The 22,163-nt window shown below is 35.3% G+C and overlaps 1 protein-coding gene across 5 annotated transcripts in view; it reads left to right on the forward strand.

Moving 5' to 3' along the window:
• SOX5 (SRY-box transcription factor 5) overlaps positions 1-22,163 on the forward strand; it is a 999,188-nt gene that overhangs the window by 777,935 nt on the left and 199,090 nt on the right. For all 5 annotated transcript variants that reach the window (XM_046013235.1, XM_046013233.1, XM_046013234.1 and 2 more), the window contains 2 exons: positions 10,792-10,964; positions 16,074-16,142. In XM_046013235.1, coding sequence (XP_045869191.1) covers positions 10,792-10,964; positions 16,074-16,142 — 242 coding nt within the window. The remainder of the gene's footprint in view (positions 1-10,791; positions 10,965-16,073; positions 16,143-22,163) is intronic.

Genomic DNA, 22,163 nt, shown 5'->3' on the forward strand with positions numbered 1-22,163 from the left:
ATATGCCTTCCTTAACATTTTTTTCTCATTTAAAAATACATTCATTCATTTAATAAGTATTCATTTGTGCAAGGGATGTGAAGATTCTAAAATTGAAATAATTTTAAAACCATAATTTTTTTTCTTGTATATATGGACTCCAAAATTTATACTATGCAGATTATTAGATGACGGAACTAACCTGAAACTCTCTCCTCTTTTAAGCTCCATTTTTCTTCTTAGGGAAGCATGATGTAATAAAACAAAACTAAACAAAACAAAAAAAGCAAAACTAGTGTCATGTTGCCGCAATTCCTCCAAGGACTTGTGGAAATCAGTTTAACTCTTTTTCGTTTATTGCCTCCTCTGCTCATTTAAAAAACAGTTACAGATTGCGATTGATTACATGCCCATTTATGTACAGGCACCTTGTAAGCATTTTCCTTACAAAATTATTGTGACAGAGACATTTTATTCCCAGTTTACGTAGTAAGATGTGGAGACGGGGAGAGAGAGAGAGAGAGGAGAGAGAGATTAATTATCCAAAACCACATACTTGAGTTGTGACAGAGTCAAGATGTGAACCTAATCCTGCCTGTCTTCAAAGCCTGTGCTCTTTGCATGGTGCTTGGCAGTCTCTCCTCAGTAAAGTTGGAATGGATGATCTCTAAAATCCTTTAAAACTTGAAAACATTTCCAGACCCAACACAGCTGGATGCAGCGCCCTCTGAGATGCAGTCAGGATATTCTGTTCTGTGCTTCGATCTGTCCCTTAGCACACACACACTGTTTTGTATTGTTAGCTTATGTATATATTTACCTTTCCCTTGCACACTACTCATTTACCATTGACCCAAAGTTTGGGACTCGATGAAAGGATGTTTTACTCGATGAAAGGATGACCATAAAAATGCCTTGTTTTGAGAAGATTATTATTGACTACATTAAAGTCTGGAAATGTGGCAAAGTTAATGTGATTTAAACAACAACCAAAAAACCCAGGTGGCACCTGAGTGGCTTGGTCCTTTAAGCATCTGCCTTCGACTCAGTTCATGATCCCAGGGTCCTGAGATCTAGTCCCGCATCGGGCTCCCTGCTCAGTGGGGAGCCTGCTTCTCCCTCTCCCACTTCCCCTGCTTGTGTTTCCTCTATTGCTGGTGTCTCTCTCTGTCATATAAATAAATAAAATCCTTAAAAACAAAACAAAACAACAAAACACGCAACAACAGTTTTTTTTTGTTTTTTTTTTTTTTTACATTTTAAATAGAATATCCAAGGAGGTGGATGGAATAATCTTGGGAAAAGTTTGTAAAATTATAATTTCCATTAAAGGTAAATATTCATAATAAGAAATAGTATAGAGTAAGAAAAAAAAAAGGAACATGAACAACTCTTGCTTTCACTATGAAAGTGATAATACACACATCTTGTTTATAGTATCTCAGAAGCAAATCATCAACCATAGGATAAAAACGGTAAAGATCAGAGCTACTTGTCAATGTTCCATTTCATTCTTATGTCAGTTGCCTTATAACTGAAAGCTTCCTATAGTAGATATATTGAAATTCAGGCTGAAGGCCTCTTTTTAAGATCTTTGAAGCAAAAAACCAAAAAGCACTGTTTTTTTAAAAATAATTATAGAAATCTGTAAAGTAAGAATATGTGTAGTATTGGCAGGTAAGGTAGCATATCAGTTACTGTATTCCATCATGTAATAAATAATGGTATTCCTTATATAATTTTAATTGACTCTAACCTCTCAGGATATTTATGTAGCAGTAAAGGGTAGGTAGCTAAATTATCAAAGTGTGATTAAGTTTGTTCTTAATGAAAAAGACCAATTCATAGATGTTTATAAGCTGGCTAACCCAAAAAATACTCCTTTAATGAATTGGAATGATGCCACTAGTACCTTTGATGAGGGAATCTGCCTTTTCTCTTTTGTTCAATAAGAGTGATGGACACTGGGGAGAGTATATGTTGTAATGAGCCCTGGATATTATATAAGCCCGATGAATCCCAGATCTGTACTGCTGAAACAAGTAATACATTATATGTTAATTAAAAAAAAAGTGTCACTGAAAAAATCTTTAGTTGTACATTTAGATTAATTTAAGTTAGTTTTTATTCATTATATTTTTAGTTCATTTAACAAATATTGCTGTCTTGTTATGTGCTATGTTCTGGAGATAGAATGGTAGCAAATAGAGTAGATAGGTTTCTGCCCTTTTAAAGCTTACGGTATAGTAGAGCCGCTTTCATTAGGCAGAATTTTTAAAGGCAGGAGAACTAATGATTTTTAGATTCTTCAAGTGGAGTACCAGTTGAGAATAACAATATTTCCATTAAAAAAATTAAAATAAATTCTAGGGGCACCTGGGTGGCTCAGTGGGTTAAAGCCTCTGCCTTCAGCTCCGGTCATGATCCCAGGGTCCTGCTCAGCAGGGAGCCTGCTTCCTCCTCTCTCTCTGCCTGCCACTCTGTCTACTTGTGATCTCTGTCTGTCAAATAAATAAATAAAATCTTTAAAAAAATAAAATAAAATAAAGTCTAATCCAAATTATAATACTGATAGTCTAACACCAATTGCTGAAGGGAAAAAACAAACAAACAAAACCCTGAAAAGATTGGCTGTTGCTTTGTAACAAAGAATTAAATTTGTGGTAAATTTTTGAAGGAAGAAACATAATCCCCAGTTTACTTTTAGTGTCTCAAAATTCTAGACCTTTTCCCTTCTTCTTGAGTAAATTTACTCTTACCTTTCCTTTATTTGGATAATAATGCCTAGATACAATAGCAGTATATAGATACTTTGATTTTGATCATTTAATTTCAAGCCATGTACCTATTTCATTTGAGTGGAATAAAACAATATTGGGGAAATGTCAGCTTCCACAAATTTTTTTATTATTTTTCTTAAATGTGTTCAAGACCATTTTCAATTTGAGTCATCCTGATGAGGGTTTTCCTTATGCATAGAATTGCACATTATCAGTCAATCAAGGACTTTTCTCTGTTCTCATGAAGTTTACTTTATTTATTTAACAAGTTGTGATGTGATGTTTGCTTTGTCCTAGGCATTACTCTGTAGATGCTGGGCATCCAGCATTGAACAAAACAAACTGGTATTCTGCTATCATAAAGCATATACTCTATGGTAGAGTCAATAACTAAATGACTATGTTGATAAAATACAGCATATGGTGTTAACTACTATGAAGAGAATAAAAATTAAATGATATGGCCGAAAGTGAGATTGGGGCTTCCTTAATTTCATTGTTCAAGAGAGACCGTCTGAGGAGTTGACATCTAAACTACTATCTGGTTGGAGCTGGTAATTTACTGTCTTTTCTGTTTAAATGTAAGGTCTCTGAAGCAGAGACATTTTTGTCTGGCCTAGACACTGTGGTATTCCCAACACCTAGAATAGTATGAGGGACATAGAACGAACTCTTTGGGTATATGCAAATGGAATGAAAGAGAAAAGTCCATCATTTGAGGGGGTTCTCTACAGGGGAAATTTGGCATTGTCTGGAAATATTTTGGGTTCTTACCACTAGGTGGGAACTGCTACTAGCCTCTAGCCAGAGATGCTGCTCAGCACAGTCCCCAGAAAAGGAACTGTCTAATCCAAAGTATCAATAGTGCCAAGACTGAGAACTCTTGTTCTAGGACAAGACTTATCCATGGGAAACCATTGGAGCGCACAGACTCTAATATGGGAACAACTTTTAAAAAATGCTCTTGAACCCATTTAAACTTTGTGTATTGGTACTGGAGGAACTCAAAGGAGGCCAGGTGACTGAAGCACTTTTACAAAAGAGAAATGGAAGAGATGATGCCAGAGACGATGAGAGCTAGATCATTCAGGGTTTAGTAAGGTAGGGAGTTTGGATTTTATTCTCTGTGCAGTGTAAGCTATGAAATGATTTTAAACAGGTGTGTGACATGATCTGATTTACTTTTCTAAATGGATCCCTCTGACTCTGAGAAACAAACTGAGGGTTTTGGAGGGGAGAGGGATTGGGGGTTGGGAGAGCCTAGTGCTGGGTATTAAGGAGGGCACTTATTGCATGGAGCACTGGGTGTGGTGCCTGAACAATGAATGTTGGAACACTGAAAAGAAAAAATAAAATAAAATAGAAAAAAAATGGATCCCTCTGAACTTTTGCTTGGAGAATAGCTTCTGGTAGGAAAAGAAGTTGAAGCAGGTAGAATGGGTAGAAAACAATTATAATAGGGAAGACAAGAGATTATGATGGCCTGGATTAAGAGATTGTACTAGAAATAAAGACTCATGGACTAATTTATATGTTTGAGAGTTGATAGGATTCCCAATGAATTAGATATAAAAAATGAGGAAGATGAAAGAATATAACAATATATGGATAGTGATATCTCTTACCAAGTGGGTATAACTAAAGCTGGTTCCCTTCTTTCATGACTTGTGTCACATTACACTAAGGAATGTTCTGACCTATACTTCTGTGGAACACACAGGACTACAGCAATCACTCAAACAATTACCATGACTAGAGTTATCAGGCAGTAGGAAGAACTGAAACAGAAGATGTTTGCCTCTTACCTCAATAATCCCTAATTCCAAGGGAATTGAAGCAGGACTAGCATAGATTAAAACACTTAAGAGTGCAAACAAATGAAACATGGAAATAAATTACTGTCATTGGCACACACAAACATGAACTCATACCATCAGCTATCTGAATCTCTTGAACTAGACCATAGATACAAGTTTGTGCCCCATGGTGTTTTATACTTGTATGATTCTCAAAAATCTAAATCTGAGTGAAGAAACAGTAGCTCCTCTTTTTGTTTGGGAGTCTGCTGGGTTTTCCAGTGATGTTGTTTACACACCCATAACACACACACACACACACACACACACACACACACACACACTTAAAGTCATAGATTATTTTGTGACTCTTAACTAGTTTCTCTAGTATTCATAGACCACTTATTGTACCTTCCCCATGCACTGGGAGAGAATTATTATGAACACCATGATGATTTAGAGATGAAGCTGTAGAGCTTACTCCATCTTAATTTAGTACTTTTATAAAAGTGGGGAAATTTTCTTTTGCAAAACAAGTTCCTTGGCTCAACTCTTAAGCCCAAACCAGAACTTTAGTGTAACTTATGTAAGATAATACATCTCCCCATTTCTCTTAGCTATATGGCATTCCTAAACCTGAAAGTGGTTTAAAGGAAAGTGATTTAGTCATTAAAATTTTAGATAATTTGCGATATGCCAGGTCTTCTAGTAGGTAATGAGGGTATAATAGTTGGTAATTTACAATTGTTGCCGTCATAGCTATCTCTCCTAACTTTAGGAAACAAATGTGAAAATAAGAATTATAATACAATGATTAAATAATATATAAAGATATCCACTGTGTGAGTTCCAAAAGAAGGGAACAACTGTTATTAGTGAGAGTCAGTATATGAGTCTTAAAGAATAAGACACATGACCTGGAGCATGAAGAATGAATGTTTAGAGAGAGGATGGCCAAGGTAAGACACTTATGAAGGATGGTGTCCTTTGTGGAGGATGGTAGAAAATTCATTATGACTAGAATTTAGGATGAACAAAGGAAGTGAGAGGTTGGATCATAATTAGAAGGAGCTTATTCATTCTTAAGAATGAATTGACATATTAACCAAAGACAATGAGGAAGAAGTGGAGGTGTTTAAACAGTAGTTACATGAGAAGATTTGTTTTTCTAGGAAGATAATTTTGGTGCCAGTTTGAGGATAGACTTGTAGAGACAAAAATTAGTGAGAAGAAGTTCTATTAAAGGCTCCAGGGGTGCCTGGGTGGCTCAGTCCATTGAGTGTCCAATTCCTGATCTCAGCTCAGGTCTAGATCTTAGGGTGTGAGTTCAGGCCCCAGGTTGCTACGATAATTCGGGAAAAGATGAAAAATGTCTATGGAGATGGGGAAGGAAGGCTGGAACAAGAGTTCTCCCTACATACTCTAAAACAGCATTTAAGTGGTGACTGGGTGTTTCAGTTGTTAAAATAGCATTTATGTTATGGTGTCCTTTTTGTAAAGGAAATTGTTCTGGCTTGAATTGTAACCCTCTAAAAATTCATATGTTCAAGTTCTAACATCTAGTACCTCAGAATATGACTGTACTTGGAAATAAGGTCTGTATAGAGGTAATTAAGTTAAAATGAGGCCATTAGGGTAAATCCTAATTCAATATGACTGCTGTCTTTATAAGAAGAGGAAGTGACATGAAGACACAGGAAGACGATGGCCATCTACAAGCCAAGGAAAAATGTTTGGAACAGCTCCTTCCCTCATAACCCTCAGAAGGAACAACCTGCTGACAACTTAGTCTTGGACTTCTAGTCAATAAATATAAATTTCTATTGTTTAAGCCACCCAATCTGTGGTACTTTGTTACAGCAGCTCTGATAGGCAAGTATAGAAGTATTCGGATATATGCTTGAATCTACATTTACAAGAGTATGATAATAATAATGATGCAGTTATTATTACTCTGAAGGAACAGTATTCAGAGATCTTTCACTGTATACCCTTTTGTTATCACTGGTTATTTACTCATGTGAACATAATAATATTGCAGAAATACATTTGACTAATTAAAATTAAAACTGCCACAAAGCTATTTTGAGAAAAAAAATTATCATGATTTGTTGAAAAATTGCATACAGGAGGATGGGTAGTTGAGAAGAGAATTGAGGATGATGTTAATATTTCTAACCTAGAATGTTGGTTGAGTGATAATTCTTTAAAAAATGGGGAAAAGGTAGAGCCCCGCCTTATACATGTTGAATTTTAAAACCGAGATCTGCACTCAGAGATATATCTGTTCTGCATCTATAAGTAAGTGACTAGGGCTGGAGGACAAACTCAGGGTTGGCATAAACCTTAATATTTCATTGACTCTGAGACAGTATTCATTGTAAGACTCAGAGAGTTTAAAATATACAAAGTGTGTATCTGAGAATCATTGAAATATAAATAAGTGAAGACAAAAGGATTTTGTTAATCTTTCATATACTGAATGTCAAATGATATTTGCTTATACTCATCAACAAACAAATATGTTTCTTTACACATTGGTATTACACCAGTTATGTAAATGGATAATGTCACCTTAAACTTTTAAGTTATATTTCCACATATTATACATGAAATATATTTTTCTAAGTATGTAAATAATAATGCAATTTAGAAAATTTTCTTTAAAAGTATGAAAATGTTAAAATGGCTTATAATTCCATCACCTGGAAATAACTGCTATTAATACATAGATGAATTTTTCTAGTCTTTTTGTCTATAAATATAGATATGTGCATACATTGAGATTTTTATACAAATATTTTCTTTCTTTTTTTTTAATTGAGGTATAACTGACAAGCAATATTGTATTAGTTTCAAGGGCACAATGATTCGATATTTGTGTATATTGTAAAATAATCACAATAAGTCTGATTAACATCCATTACCATACACAGTTCCAAAATTTTTTTTCTTGTGATGAGAACTTTTAAGACCTGCTTTCTTAGCAACTTTCAAATATGCAGTACAGTATTATGACTATAGTCACCATGCTGTACATGACACCCCCATGACTGATTTATTTTATAACTGAAGGTTTGTATGTTTTGACCCCTTTCAGCCCTTCCACGCACCCCTTATTCCTACCTCTAGCAACTGCCTAATCTGTTCCTGAATTTATTAGATTGGATTCTGGTTTGTTTCTCTCTTTATTTTTCAGATACCACATATAATTGAGATCATATGGTGTTTGTCTTTGTCTGACTTATTTCACTTAGTATAGTGCCTGTAAGGTTTATTTGTATTGTCACAAATAGCAAGATTTTATTCTTTTTTATCACTGAATATTATTCCAATGTGTGTGTGTGTGTGTGTGTGTGTGTGTGTGTGTGTGTATGCACTGTATCTTTTTTATCCATTCCTCCATCAATGGACATAGACTGTTTTTATATCTTGGCTATTGTAAAAAATGCTGCTATATATGGGGGCTCATATATCTTTTCAAGTCAGTGTGTTCATTTTTCTTTGAATAAATACCCAGAAGTGGAATTGCTGGATCATATGATAGTTCTGTTTTTTAATTTTTTGAAAAACATTCATACTATTTTCCATAATAGCTGCACCAATTTACATTCCCACCAACAGTGCACAAAAGTTCCCTTTTACCCACATTCTTGCCGATGCTTGTTATTTCTTTTTAGTTAATAGCGATTCTATCAGGTATGAGGTGAGATCTCATTGCGGTTTTAAATTGCATTTCCCTGATGATTAGTGATGCTGAGAATCCCTTCATGTACCTGCTGGCCTTCTGTATGTCTTCTTTGGAAAAATACTTATATTCTCTGTCCTTTTTTTTAATTGGATTGGATTTTATTTATTTGTTTTATTTTGTTTTGTTTGCTATTGAGTTGTATGAGTTCTTTATTTATGTTGGATATCAATCTTTTATCAGATATATAATTTTCTCGCATTCAGTAGGTTTTCTTTTCACAAGTGTTTATGTCTACCCAGTTTTTTCACCTAATTTTATGTTATGAACAAGTTTCCATACCATTAAATATTCTTAAAAAATAGGTTTTTCATGGGTGCAAAATACCCTACAATTTGGATGTTCCATAATTATTTGATTATTCCCATTTGACATTGAGATTTTTTCTAATATTTCATTTAAAACATTTTTATTTTTTATTTTTTTAACAATAATCTTTTTTAAAAGATACTATATATTTATTTGACAGAGAGAGACACAGTGAGAGAGGGAGCACAAGCAGGGGGAGCAAGAGAGGGAGAAGCAGGTTTCCTGCTGAGCAGGGAGCCGGATACAGGGCTCGATCCTGTGACCCTGGGATCATGACCTGAGCCGAAGGCAGACGCTTAACGTCTGAGCCACCCAGGCACCCATAAAACATTTTTAAATACTTATCTTCATTTCTTATAGTTTTCTTCATCTAGTTTTTTTGTTTGTTTTTGTTTGCTTTTTAGAAAGGGAAGAAGAATGGAAAGGGGAGAAGGGGAAAGGGAGAGAGAGAATCTTAAGGAGGCTCCACGCCCAGCACAGAGGCTGATGCCAGGCTCAATCCCAATTCCCCGAGATCATGACCTAAGCCAAAATCAAGAGTTGGATGCTTAACTGACTGAGCCACCCAGATGCCTCTGGGCTAGATTTTTATAAGTGAAATTATCCCTTGAAGATAATGAGGATTATAAGGCCTGATGTGTATTACTTTTCTAAGTAGGTATTCCTACAAATGTGGTTTCTAATGATGTATGGAGATATACATTGTACCATCACTTTAATATTTTGTTTAAAAAACTCCCGAGTATATATTTAGATGATTTATTTTTAGAATTCTAATTGCAACTATCATATTGTTGTTATTCTTACAATAAGTGTTCTTCTCAGTGGAATCCAAATATCTAAAGTGTAATGAAATATTAGTAGTAATTTATTGGGCACCTGCCCTGAATAATGCTAGGTATTCATAATAAAGAATAAAATGCATGATTCTTGACTTCTATTCACTCATAATTTCTTTTCTAGATATTTATTCTCTAGCTTATTTGAATTATATTAGAAACTTTATTTCCATCCCCAAATTGGCCTGTGAAAATTATAAGCCACTAACTATAGCTACGACTTCCTAAAAAGCACGTGGTTTTTCAACATAAAGTTTTAGAGAGAAATATAGTGGGATGGGGAAGGGTGACTGAGTTTATAACAGATACTTCTATCTAATTACATATACAGGTGGCAAATGCATTATTAAAATAGTGCTTAGTGTTTTATATTAAAAGTGAAAATTGTAATTAAAAAGTATGTTCTCTCCTGCTGTGAGTACTTTACCATAGGGGTCTTGTCTATCTGGTGAATCTTAAAAGAACAATTAAAAGTGATATTGTTCCTGTTTCAGTGAACAGTTCACATTTTTGGTGTATCAAATAAGTATTTTAACCTGACAAAGAAGATTCATAGCGTGTTTTAAATACTGTGAGCATTTTTTTAAATTGTAAATGACTGTTGTGACTTCTTTTCCAAGTCTTGAATTTAACTATAATCTTTGGCGGCTATAATGTGATCTCTTAGTTTTTCAAACATATTTCATTATTTCATGATAGCCTGAATTTATACCCTCAATCTTGAATATTTTCCCTGCTATTTATATCCTATTTTTGAAGAAAGCCTCTGAGTGGCATATGAGAAAATGTCTAAAATTTGATTGGCTAGATTTTTTCTCCTTTTTAATATAGAATTCCTTGGTTCTAATTCTACAAGATTCTTTTTTGAGGAAAGGAGAATCATATTATTGATAATAATAACTTGATCTCTTAGCAATTATGGTTATTAAATATTCATATTTTTGTCTTGCCTCTTTAATTTGATTTAAAAAACTACTTAGAGCAAGAAGCTGTGTTCTAGGCTTCTTGTTATATTCGTCAGATCCCAGCATAGAACACTAAAACAGTAGATGCTCACCCAGCCATTTTTTGATTTACTTGTGCAAATTAAAACCTATAGATTATTACTTGACATACATAAAAAACAGTCAAAATATTTGTTCATTCTGATATTTTATAAAAGGGAAATAGCCATCACTTCTCACTGTGGAGTTAAAAAAATCTGAAAGAAAGTAAGCATGTGTTTGTGTGTTAACCTTCTATTTAGAACAGTTCTCTGTACAACAGAATCATTGTCATTGAATAATCACTCTCTTCTCACTTCCCTTTTCTTGTGTGTTTTATTGTCATGTTATTTTCAGGGACTCCCGAAAGCCTAGCAGAGAAGGAGAGGCAGCTCATGGGTATGATCAATCAGCTGACCAGTCTGCGGGAGCAGTTACTGGCTGCCCACGATGAGCAGAAGAAACTAGCTGCTTCTCAGATTGAGAAACAGCGACAGCAAATGGAGTTGGCCAAACAGCAACAAGAACAGGTGAGTAGGAGCTGGGGACACAAACTCCTTAGACATCATTTTGCCTGCTCTTGATAGGACACTCTTTTAGGCACACAGAGATCAATAAAAACCTTTCTTCCCACCTCACATCAATAAATAAAAGAGAAAGATACAAAGGAAGCAAACACTTTGATCTGCAAAAGCTTATCAACTACTTTAGTGGTATGTAACATGGAAGTCATTATAACCAAGGTGAAGTTCTGCTAGGTCATGAGGGAAGCACCAAATAGAATCATGGTGTGTCAGGAGAGCATTTCCAGTCAGAGATACCATGAAAGATTTCATTCAACACGGGCTTGGTATGAGCTTTGAAGAATAAGTAGGATTCAACAAGTGAAGTAAATGAATGATGGCCCAGGAAGTTTAGTTAGATGCCTATTAAAATAAATTCAATAAGGAGTGAAAATCTAAACTAGATAGTTTAGAATCTAAACTAAATGACCACAGAAAAGAGAAGAAAAGAATAAACAAGTGAGAAAAATATGATTAGTTGAATTCTTTGAGTGGGCAAAAGAATGAGGAAAAATGTTGAACCTGGGTGTTGGGTAAAGTCAGGAGGAGGGCAAATTTGGAAAAGCAGGTGGTTTTTAATAGTGTTTAATTAGAGCTCTTGGCAGGTTATCTAACTGGAGGTATGTAAAAAAACAACTAGAAATACCAATTGACAGTTTGGAAAAGAGAGTTGAACTAAATTTGTTAGTTTATTTACATAGGGTAGTTTAAACCACGGGGGTAGATAAGTTTCATTCATTTATTCAACAAATAATCAAATGATTCTTATGTGCTGCGCATGGTGCTAACTTCTGAGGCTATATCAATTAACCAGAAAGATAGACCCCCTAAATTCTGGAGGAGAGAGTGAGAGGATTAACAAAGGAAAAGAGAAATGAATGAAATGATTTTACACAGTGATAATTTATTTGATGAAATGTAATTAGAGTTTTTTAATAAATATTGACTGGTATGGCAAGGCAATGTTTCTTAGATTGGGTGGTTGGATCTGGCAATTGAGCTCAGATCTAAATGATATGCAAGAGGTAGCCATATTAATATCTGGAACCAGAGTGTTTCATGCAAGGGGATGGCAGCTTTGTAAGCCCTAAATTAGAATAATGGTGATATCATTAGAAAATGGAATGGAACTAAGGGTAGACTCTTGGGAGATACCTGGTAGTGAAAGGAAAATGAACAATTCCGGAAGAACAAAGCTACTAGATTTGTCATTTAGTTTCTCATTGTTGGCCTTTTAAGACTGGCTTCTGTGGAGCTTTAGTAGTAGAAATGAGGTGTAAGAATGGATAAGTGTGTAGTAGGAAAATGGAGGCAATGTATACGAACTATTACTTAGAAGTAGTAGCAAAGGGAAGAGAAGAAAGAGGGTGTCATAGGGTGAATTTGTATATAGACATGGTACATCTTTTCTGGGGCTAACTCCTTTTTGCCATCCCATATGTGGGCTCTGTCCATTCACCATCCCAAGTGGAAGAAGACCATTATTTAATCAAGGGTATTTGTGTGTCCACACATCCCTACAAAATCTTAGCAGTTTTCAAAATGCAAACTAGCAGAGTTGAAAGAAGAAATATGCATATCACATTTGAAGAGACCCCCCTTTTAGTTTACTCTTCCCTACTTGGTGGTTTGTCTCTGCTTGAAAGGTGATGCTTTCATGTTTAATGAAATACCTCATCATTTTCCTTAAAGATATATTTGGCCTGTTCTTGAATATGGCCCATATTTCTCTTGCTTTACCCCCATGATAAAAATTCAGAATGCTCACCTGTGACAGTCTAGAAAAACACTACTCTTTTCTTGTTCATAACTCTCAATTCTTTCAAACATCTGAATTCAAGAAAATTCTAGGAGCTTCTGAAACTGTAGGTCAGATAGGGATATTTCTTTGTAGAGAATCACTACTTTGGTGGGTCTAAGGGCATATTAGTCCTAAAAAATCTGAGCGATCACTAATAGAGCAAAGTCCTTTTTCTTTTCTTTCACATCCTGGCCCCACATATCATCAAAGGATTCTAGAATTTTTCACTTTTTGACATTATCCTTGGAATTTTAGAAATCATTAGGTTCTTCCAGAATTTCTCTCCTGTGTTGAAAGATGCTAAGCAATGATGCCTACAAAGCCTGAGAGAAGATCCTTTCTGAAAGGCTTCAGGTCAGGTTTCTAGAGCCCATTTTACTCCCCCACAGCTTCCCTACCATGCAGTGCTGGCATGCATAATCATCACTCTTGTGGTCACTGATCTTTTTATCGGGACACAGGGAAATGTCTGAAGGGCATTTAATAACTTATTCCTTAAGATTCAGGTTAGGTATATCTTCTCTTGAGAACTGCTCTTCTGACCCTCCTCCTAAAACTCCCTACTTATTGTAGGGTGTCCTACTCTGTGGTCTCTAATATTCCCATTACAGCCCTTAGAGATGTTAATGAACTTGTGCTTTGACCAGCCTTTCCACTGGACTCTGAGCTCCATTCTACATTTTTTTCGTTCAATAAATATCTATTGAACACCAGTTTGATGCCAGGTTGTATTCTAGTTACTGGGATAGGCCAAAAAATAACAGATAAATATCCCCAGTGTATTGAATTCTAATTATGAAAAGGTAGTAAACAGGCAAGTACTATATATAGTAATATATCTATATTACTATATATTAATTATAGTAATATATCTATATATTACTATATATTACTATATATAGATATATATATCTATAGATATCTATATATACATATAGATAGATATCTATATATATATAGATAGATATCTATAGATATATACATATCTATAGATATAGATATATCTATATCTATATAGATAATTATATCTATATAGATATATTATCTATATATCTATATAGATTATTATCTATAGGTAATTATAGATATATTATATATCTATAGATATAGATATGTATATATATATAGCTATCTATCTATATATATATATATAGTAGATGTTGATAAGGGATTTAAAAAAAGAAAAGAATTGGGGATAACGGTGCCAGGTAGAGAGATAGGCTCTTTTAAAACAGGTGTTCAGGGAAGACCTCAATTACAGGGTCACATCTGAATAAAGACTTGAAGGAGGAGAGGGAGTGAGCAGTCAGTTATCTAGGAATAGAAGGTTCCAGATAGAGGGGGAAGGAAGTGCAAAGACCCAGAGGCAGGTACATCCTTGGGAGATAAGAGCATCCTTAGCGTCTTCAGGAGACAAGAGAGGAGAGTAGCAAGAGTGGAGAAACAAAGGGAGGAGCAGGAGAAGGTGAAACCAGAGAGATAGCAGGAGGCCAAATCATACAGGGTCTTTCAGGCATCATATGGACACCAGTTTCTGCTTTGAGTGAGACAGAAGGTTTTGAAAAGATGAATAAAATGACCCAACTTATATTTTAAAAGGATCTTTCTAGATACTGGTATATTATAGATTGTAAGGAGCAAAGGCAGAAGCAGAAAGAAAAATAGGAGACTATTAAAATAACCCAGCAAAAGTGAACAGTGGCTTGGAACAGGAGGAAGTACATAGGGTTATGAAGTGGTCAGTTTCTTGGTAAATACTTAAGGTGCTGATAAAAACATTTAAGTATCAGCTGAAATATTGATATGTGGGAGGAAAGGGCCACATTTAAGGAAAAGAGTGATATTCCTTTTCCTACCACTCCTTTCTGTTTTTCTTTAGGGAAAAAATGTATATATTTAAAAAAATTTTTTTAAAGATTTTATTTATTTATTTGACAGACAGAGATCACAAGCAGGCAGAGAGAGAGGAGGAAGCAGGTTCCCTGTGGAGCAGAGAGCCCGATGTGGGGTTTGATCCCAGGAGCCTGGGATCATGACCTGAGCTGAAGGCAGAGGCTTTAACACTCTGAACCACCCAGGTGCCCTGAAAAAATGGATTTTTTAAAACCCTGTCCCTAATATAAAATAAAAGCATGAATATAACCATAATTGAGTTTAGTTTTGAACTTGTTGAATATGAAGTTCCTTTGAGAATGTCATTAGAAAAATGGGTCTGAAGCTGAAAGCAAAGGCAGAGGCTAGAGAAAGAAATTCATAAGTACTTGGCATTCATTCAGGAATTAGGGATACAACTACGACATTGAATGGCAAGACAGAGCAGTTGACGGTGACCGAGAAGGAGCAGACTAAGGGTGGAGCAAATGCAGCAAAATGTACTGTTGTGGAAGCCAAGGAAGAAAGTTCACAATCAAGGGAGAGAACTTGAATGTTGAATTTGGCTGAAAGGACAAAAGGTGAAATCTAGAAAACACGTTAAAATTTAAAAAATTAGGGGTGCCTGGGTAGCTCAGTCAGGTAAGCCTCTGACTCTTGATTTCAGCTCAGGTCATGATCTCAGGGTCATGAGATCAAGCCCTGCATCCGGCTGCATGCTCAGCATGGAGTCTGTTTGGGATTCTCTCCTTCCCTCTCCCTCTGCCCTGTCTCCCGACTCTCTCCCACCAAAATTAGTAAATAAACCTTAAAAAAAAGTTTAAAAATGACACGGGCAACTTTTATTATGAATCATGTTAGTGGAGAATGAGAGCAGAAACCATATGGAGTGCACTGAGGAGTTCGCCGTTCAGAAGTTTGTGGAAGGCAGAAATGAGGGCAGTATTTACGAATATAAACAAAATACTGAAACCTCACTGAAGAATACAGCCTCTCACTATGTAACACTCTGCACCACCCTGAACTCCCAGGTCACAACATCCCCAAGTTGATGCAGTAGTTTCTTTTATAGAAAAGAGCTAAAAATGCCAAAGGCCTTACCTTCTTAACGTATTGCCAGGAAGGAAGAGGGATATCCGACATACTAGCGTTTCATACTGGATTGGATCACTTTTGGAGTGTCTTAGGCTCCATTTGTTTTAGACCAAAAGAAACTGTTCTGAAAACTAAATATCTTGTTTGATCCTACTTACAGATGAATTGCTGGTACTGTAGGGGCACAGGCACATCTATTTTCATCATCTTAATCAGTGTCAAATCAAACTTGGAGCAAGAGAACATTGGTAATTTCCCCCTGGGACTACACTATACTTTTAAATTTTTCATGTGCAATTTCTCCACAGATTGCAAGACAACAGCAGCAGCTTCTTCAGCAACAACACAAAATCAATTTGCTTCAGCAACAGATCCAGGTCAGAAATCATCATTTCATGCATATTTCCAACTAGAAAAAAGATCTATCTTCCATCTATCTATTATCTATCTATCATCTATCTATCTATATTCTGTTTCTAATTTTTAGATGACCTAACTGGAATAACCTCCGAACTAAAAATTACTTTGGATTTACTTAATTTCTGTCATGTTACCTCCTCTGCCATGAGAATCTTGCAAATGGTGATTGGCATGGGCCCTACTGTCAGGAAGCTTCAGTCTGAGCAAGCTGACAGTCATTTTCATCCTCTACCAAAAGGAAATTATTGCCAGGAAATGTTAGAAAGGTTTCATTTTCTCTATTCTTTAATGTTTAAAATGTGACTGTGAGTGATCTCAGTGAGGGATGTACAGGAGAACCAAAGCAAAAAGGCACAGCAAGTTTTGTTAGAGAACAGTGGCAGAGAGAATGTTTTACTCTATGTTCAAGAGCCACAAGTGAGAAGGGTTGAGGTTAGGGAAGGTAATGATTTGGTGTTCAAGTAGAACTTCACCCTTCATGTTGCCTGGAGAGACCAAGAGCCAGGGCTCTATAACCTGCCTCTTTTGCTTAAATGGAAATATGTGATGATGGGGAACATCAGTGAAGATGGAAGAAAGCAGCTATATTGGTAATAAAGGAAAAAGTAGATTATCAGAGTTGTCCTGTCCTGACCAGTTGCATGAATTTTGATGAAATTTTTTCCCTTCTGAAAATTCCCTTTCCGAAAGTACCTATTTCATAAGAGTATTTATGAATGAAATCATAATTTCATCATAAGGACTTAATGAAATCATGGATGGGGTATCAAGGCACACAGTAGGTGCTCAATACATACTTGCCATTACCAGCAAGAAAAGGAATCTAATTCATAGAGGTATGAATCCACCGTATGTAACATCGTCTTCTCAAAGCAGATGTTTGAGAGGAAAAATCTGTCCTTCTTTTGAAATTCTATCTTGGGAATCCAGCAGAATTTTTTTTTTTAATTTATTTTTTCAGCGTAACAGTATTCATTCTTTTTGCACAACACCCAGTGCTCCATGCAAAACGTGCCCTCCCCATTACCCACCACCTGTTCCCCCAACCTCCCACCTTTGACCCTTCAAAACCCTCAGGTTGCCCCAACCTCCCACCCCTGACCCTTCAAAACCCTCAGGTTGTTTTTCAGAGTCCATAGTCTCTTATGGTTTGCCTCCCCTCCCCAATGTCCATAGCCCGCTCCCCCTCTCCCAATCCCACCTCCCCCCAGCAACCCCCAGTTTGTTTTGTGAGATTAAGAGTCATTTATGGTTTGTCGGGAATCCAGCATAATTTTTAAGTGTAAATATCATGAATGACAGAAGCAAACATGTCTACATTATTTCATTTGTATATTTAATCATGTTTACACTTCATTGTCAGCAAAGTTTATCCCATTTTACCTAATTGGGTCAGGGTTACTTAACTTCTTTACCGTGAATTATATAGCCCAATCATTCTGGTCCACCTGACATTTTAGTGAGCTAGTCATACATAGCTTCGGGGAGACAAAGAAACATCAGTGAGATGATCCAACCAGGATTCTTTGCCTTTCTTCACTGTAATTACAAGCATCAAATCCTAATGTGGTTATTCAGTTTAGTGGTTTAAAACTGTTCATTGGTGGGCACCTGGGTGGCTCAATCAGTTGAGTATTGGACTCTTGATTTAGGCTCAGGTCTTGATCTCACCATTGTGGGCTTGAGCCCTGTGTTGGGCTCTACACTTGGCATGGAAACTACTTAAAAAAATGTACAAAAACTGTTTGTTGAATTTCATGTTCAGTCTAAGTATGCTGAATTTGAATAAAGCCTTTATTGATGGTACCAGGTTATCTACATTTAAAATGTTTTTAATTATTAAAAACCAAAGATAATAAAGCAATTACATATATATATCTATATATGTAAATATAGATATATATATATTTCCTACTTTTCTCAAAAAAAATATTTCTCAAAAAAATAATTTTTGCTTGAAACATTTCCTACTTTTCTCAATATATATATTTGAGAAAAGTAGGAAATGTTTCAAGCAAAAATTAAGTACTGAGCAAGACTGGCAATCTGTAAAGAATTCATTTACACAGCTTCTAGTATATTCATTAACTAAAAGCATTCTTCTAAAATATATTTTATAAATTGTTAATTTGGGGCAGTCTTACAAGTACTTAATAGTTACGAAAATCACAATATATTCAAATTAGTCCATTGAGAGATTGTTCAAACAGTTATGGGAAGGACCACTATAGGGACATGTATAGAAATAGAAGATTAAAAATGTGGAACAGGTCCATTTTTTTTGCTCATGGAAATCCTTGCCACATTACTTTTTGAGAATGTTTTCTCTCCTTTTTCTTCTTTCCACTTCCTCCTTTCCTGTGGCAGCACCTGAAAAGGAAGAAGGGTAAAAATCAAATCTGCTATGGTAGAAGGCAAATCAGATTTATAACAAACAGTATTATAAAACTTATTTTTGTCAATGCACACAAAATCAGTGCTTACATGACGATTTACAATAAAATAAATTCACTTGGTATCTGGAATTACTTACTTAGTATATTTCAAATTTGATCTATGCCCTTTATCTTTCTTGAATATGAAGCTTAAAGACATTGTAGATCTTCATTGGGGAGGGGAGGCGAACCATAAGAGACTATGGACTCTGAAAAACAACCTGAGGGTTTTGAAGGGTCAGGGGTGGGAGGTTGGGGGAACAGGTGGTGGGTGATGGGGAGGGCACGTTTTGCATGGAGCACTGGGTGTTGTGCAAAAAGAATGAATACTGTTACGCTGAAAAAATTAATAAAAAAGGGAAAAAAAAGACATTGTAGAAATAAATATACTAACTTATATTGTTTATCCTGATTGCATTTTCTTACATTTTATACCATTGTCTCTTTGAGCTTTAGAAAACAATGCATTCCATTTCCTTTATTGGTAGAATAGTGTACTGCAATGTTACTAGACCCACAATTAAGGCTGACTTTAAGCTTTTGGTTTCAATTATAAATACACACTTGGCCCAAATGCTGGGAAATGGTAGACAGATCTGCTAGATGGATTAGACTGACAAGGTAAGAGAGCAGGACAGATTTTCACACTTGATGGCTGGGTTATTAAATGACAGAAGGATGATGTTCCCCAACATTTCCCTCATTCTTTTACTGAGATCTCTTTAAAGGAGAGGTTAATTTAGACATCTTTACTACATTTGAGGTATACATCATTCGATTTAAAAGTGTCTGAACAAGCTTGTGACTGTATGTATATACATAAACATTCACATATTCTAATGACCCAAGTTACTTAAAAATTCTCTTGGCCTTTATTTCTATCTTCTTTCAACTACAGATGAATAAAATGGTAGTAGGTTTTACTCTGTAGTTATATATTCAAAGAGAAAATGCCATAAGAATTAGCAAATTCACCAATTTTATTCAATCACTCAAGATCAATTCTTTACAAACTGCTTTTCTCTCTTCAAAAAGCAACCTTAACTCTAATTGAATGATTCTAATTGGATTGAAACTGAATCTATATTACTTCTTTGCAATGACTTTATGTAGAGTGATAGTCTTTTTCTACATTGGTTCACGTAACTCATTAGGAATAAAAGAAGAAATAACAAGTTTTTCTTCTTCTTTGTAAATCAGAAATCAGTTAATTTTACAAATAAAATCATTTCATAATACCAGAAAATATCTCATCTTCCCCCAAGAACTTGTCAGTTTCTTTACAAGACTCTCAATTTTAACAACAGTAAGAAGTTTGCCTTCTTTTTCTCCCATTCAACAGTCTTTTCCTTTAATATTTTTCTTTAATATCCTTTAAAAAAGAGAATATTTTTGCATTCTTGCTTACTGTACCTAGCTAACTCTTAATGTACATTAAATGTGAGGTCAAACATAAATATTTCAGAAGAAAATACCTTTAGATTTTTTAAAAGATAACCTTTTTTTTCTTTTAATCTTTTGCTTATGCAGTAGTGCCCATCTTTTAGCAATTTTATTTTTTGACTAATCTCCTTTTTACATTAAATCAACCTGTTTCTAATGGGGATCGTTAGGTGGTTTATGTTTCCAATAATGATCCTAAACCAACGGTTCATCTTGACCTCATTCACTGTTACCAAAACCTTTTAAAGTAAATGAATGAGTGACCTCGACTCAGCTTCCATTATGGCAACAAACTGAATGTCCCTGGAGACTCAAGTTCCCTTTTATCTTGAAGCTTTGTATGGGACAGGGTTTCTATAGCTATGGGATTGAGTGGGGGAAGCATGTCCTAGTTTTAAATTTTTTTTTTACCCTTTTTCGGTAATACTTATTGGAATTTCAGGTTCTTATTAGCATCTGATAGGATCAGTCCAATAACATGCTCTAGTATGAAATCCACTTCAGATATTTTTAGGGAAATTTTAAAGATGTTTTACTTCTTTTAAAATGTGTATTTGTCATGATTCCCATACGGAAAGTTCAGTGTTTGAATTTTCTTAAGAGATTCCACAAATCTGTTGCATTCTCTCTGTGACAAACTTTTCCAATTGTTTGTTGTTCATTGTGTTCTCTTGGCGGCAAAGATTTGGTATTTAACAATCCCCTGTCATTGTTTCCAACTCATAAGGTATATATTTGCAAGACGAGTAGTAGCTTTGGGTCACTGGTTCTGTCTGGAGCTAAGGGTAGAGCAAAGGACATATCACTGTTCTTTTGTATTCTTAACTGGCTAGTGTACATTCCATGGAATATAGGGAAGAACTTAACTCTTCAGGTGGTATAGGACCAATTTTAACTGTATGAAATACAGTTTTAATTGTGTTGAATGATTAAAAATAAAGATAGAGAGCAGGTGCTCTGGAATTAGACACACCTGAATTCAGTCTCTGCATGTTCACGCCTCATCTGCTGTGTGATCTTAGGAAAATTGCTTAATCCCTCTGGTTTCATTATTCTCAACCATTAAATGGGATTTTAATAACTGACACTGGGTTAGTTTGAGGATTAAATGGAATCATACCTGACATGTACTGAGCACACAATGCTGAAAATTTTTGTCTAGGTCATTAGGAGAGAAAATATTGTTCCTTCTGTATTTCTGATGGTGAGCAATTTAATGAGTATTGCCAGCAAGAGGAGAATTTCTAGGAAAAAAGGAATATAATCCACATGGCAGTAGTCACTGAAAACTGTAAGTTCAGTGTTCCAACAATTCATATGATTTTAGAACTACAGGGGATTTTTAGAAAGCCTTTATTTAGACCTATCTCTCATTTTGACATTTGTAAACTGAAAACAAGTAAGGTTAGAAGATTTTCCCAATGTCACAGAAGTTGTTACTTGTAGAACAATGGCTGGGTTCCAAGTTTCCCAAGTCTTGGCCCAGTTCATTTTTATTTCACCGACATTCTACCATTTAAGGCTTAATGGCCCGAAGTTTTAAAATGAGTTTTCTTTCCCTAGGAACTTATTCCTACAAAATAAAAATACACTTGACTTACATACAATTGAATGATTAAGTTGCAGTCATGGGCTCAACCAATTTGTGATAAAGGTTTCATTTTATTGGAGCCGAAGTTCTCTGAGCTCATTAAGAGTTTTGGTAATTCTTGATAAATTATTATGCAGAACAAAATCCTTTGAAATATTGTATTGAAAACATAATAACGTGAAAGGTGAAATAATAGTACCTGACTGACCTGCTGATTTATGATTTCTTTCTCTGAGTGTGGTAAGTTGGAAGCATTTTACCCCCCTCAACAAGACTCCACACACATACATGAGGACAAAGAGATTGCAAAGTAACCTTGTCTCTTTAGGAGACTGGAAATGCCAAGAATAAACACCATGCAATTAAGGTAGCATTTCAACCTGAGAAGGAAATGCATTAACTCCTTGAGCTCTGACTAATGTTTTGCTGTAGGCGATAAAATGTACCACAACTGGACAGGATACAGTTCCAGGCTTTCAGATAGAGTACTAGAGGAGAAAATACGGAGA

This window comes from Meles meles, chromosome 7, assembly GCF_922984935.1.
Source record: "Meles meles chromosome 7, mMelMel3.1 paternal haplotype, whole genome shotgun sequence".
In the NCBI taxonomy this organism is placed as follows: Eukaryota; Metazoa; Chordata; class Mammalia; order Carnivora; family Mustelidae; genus Meles; species Meles meles.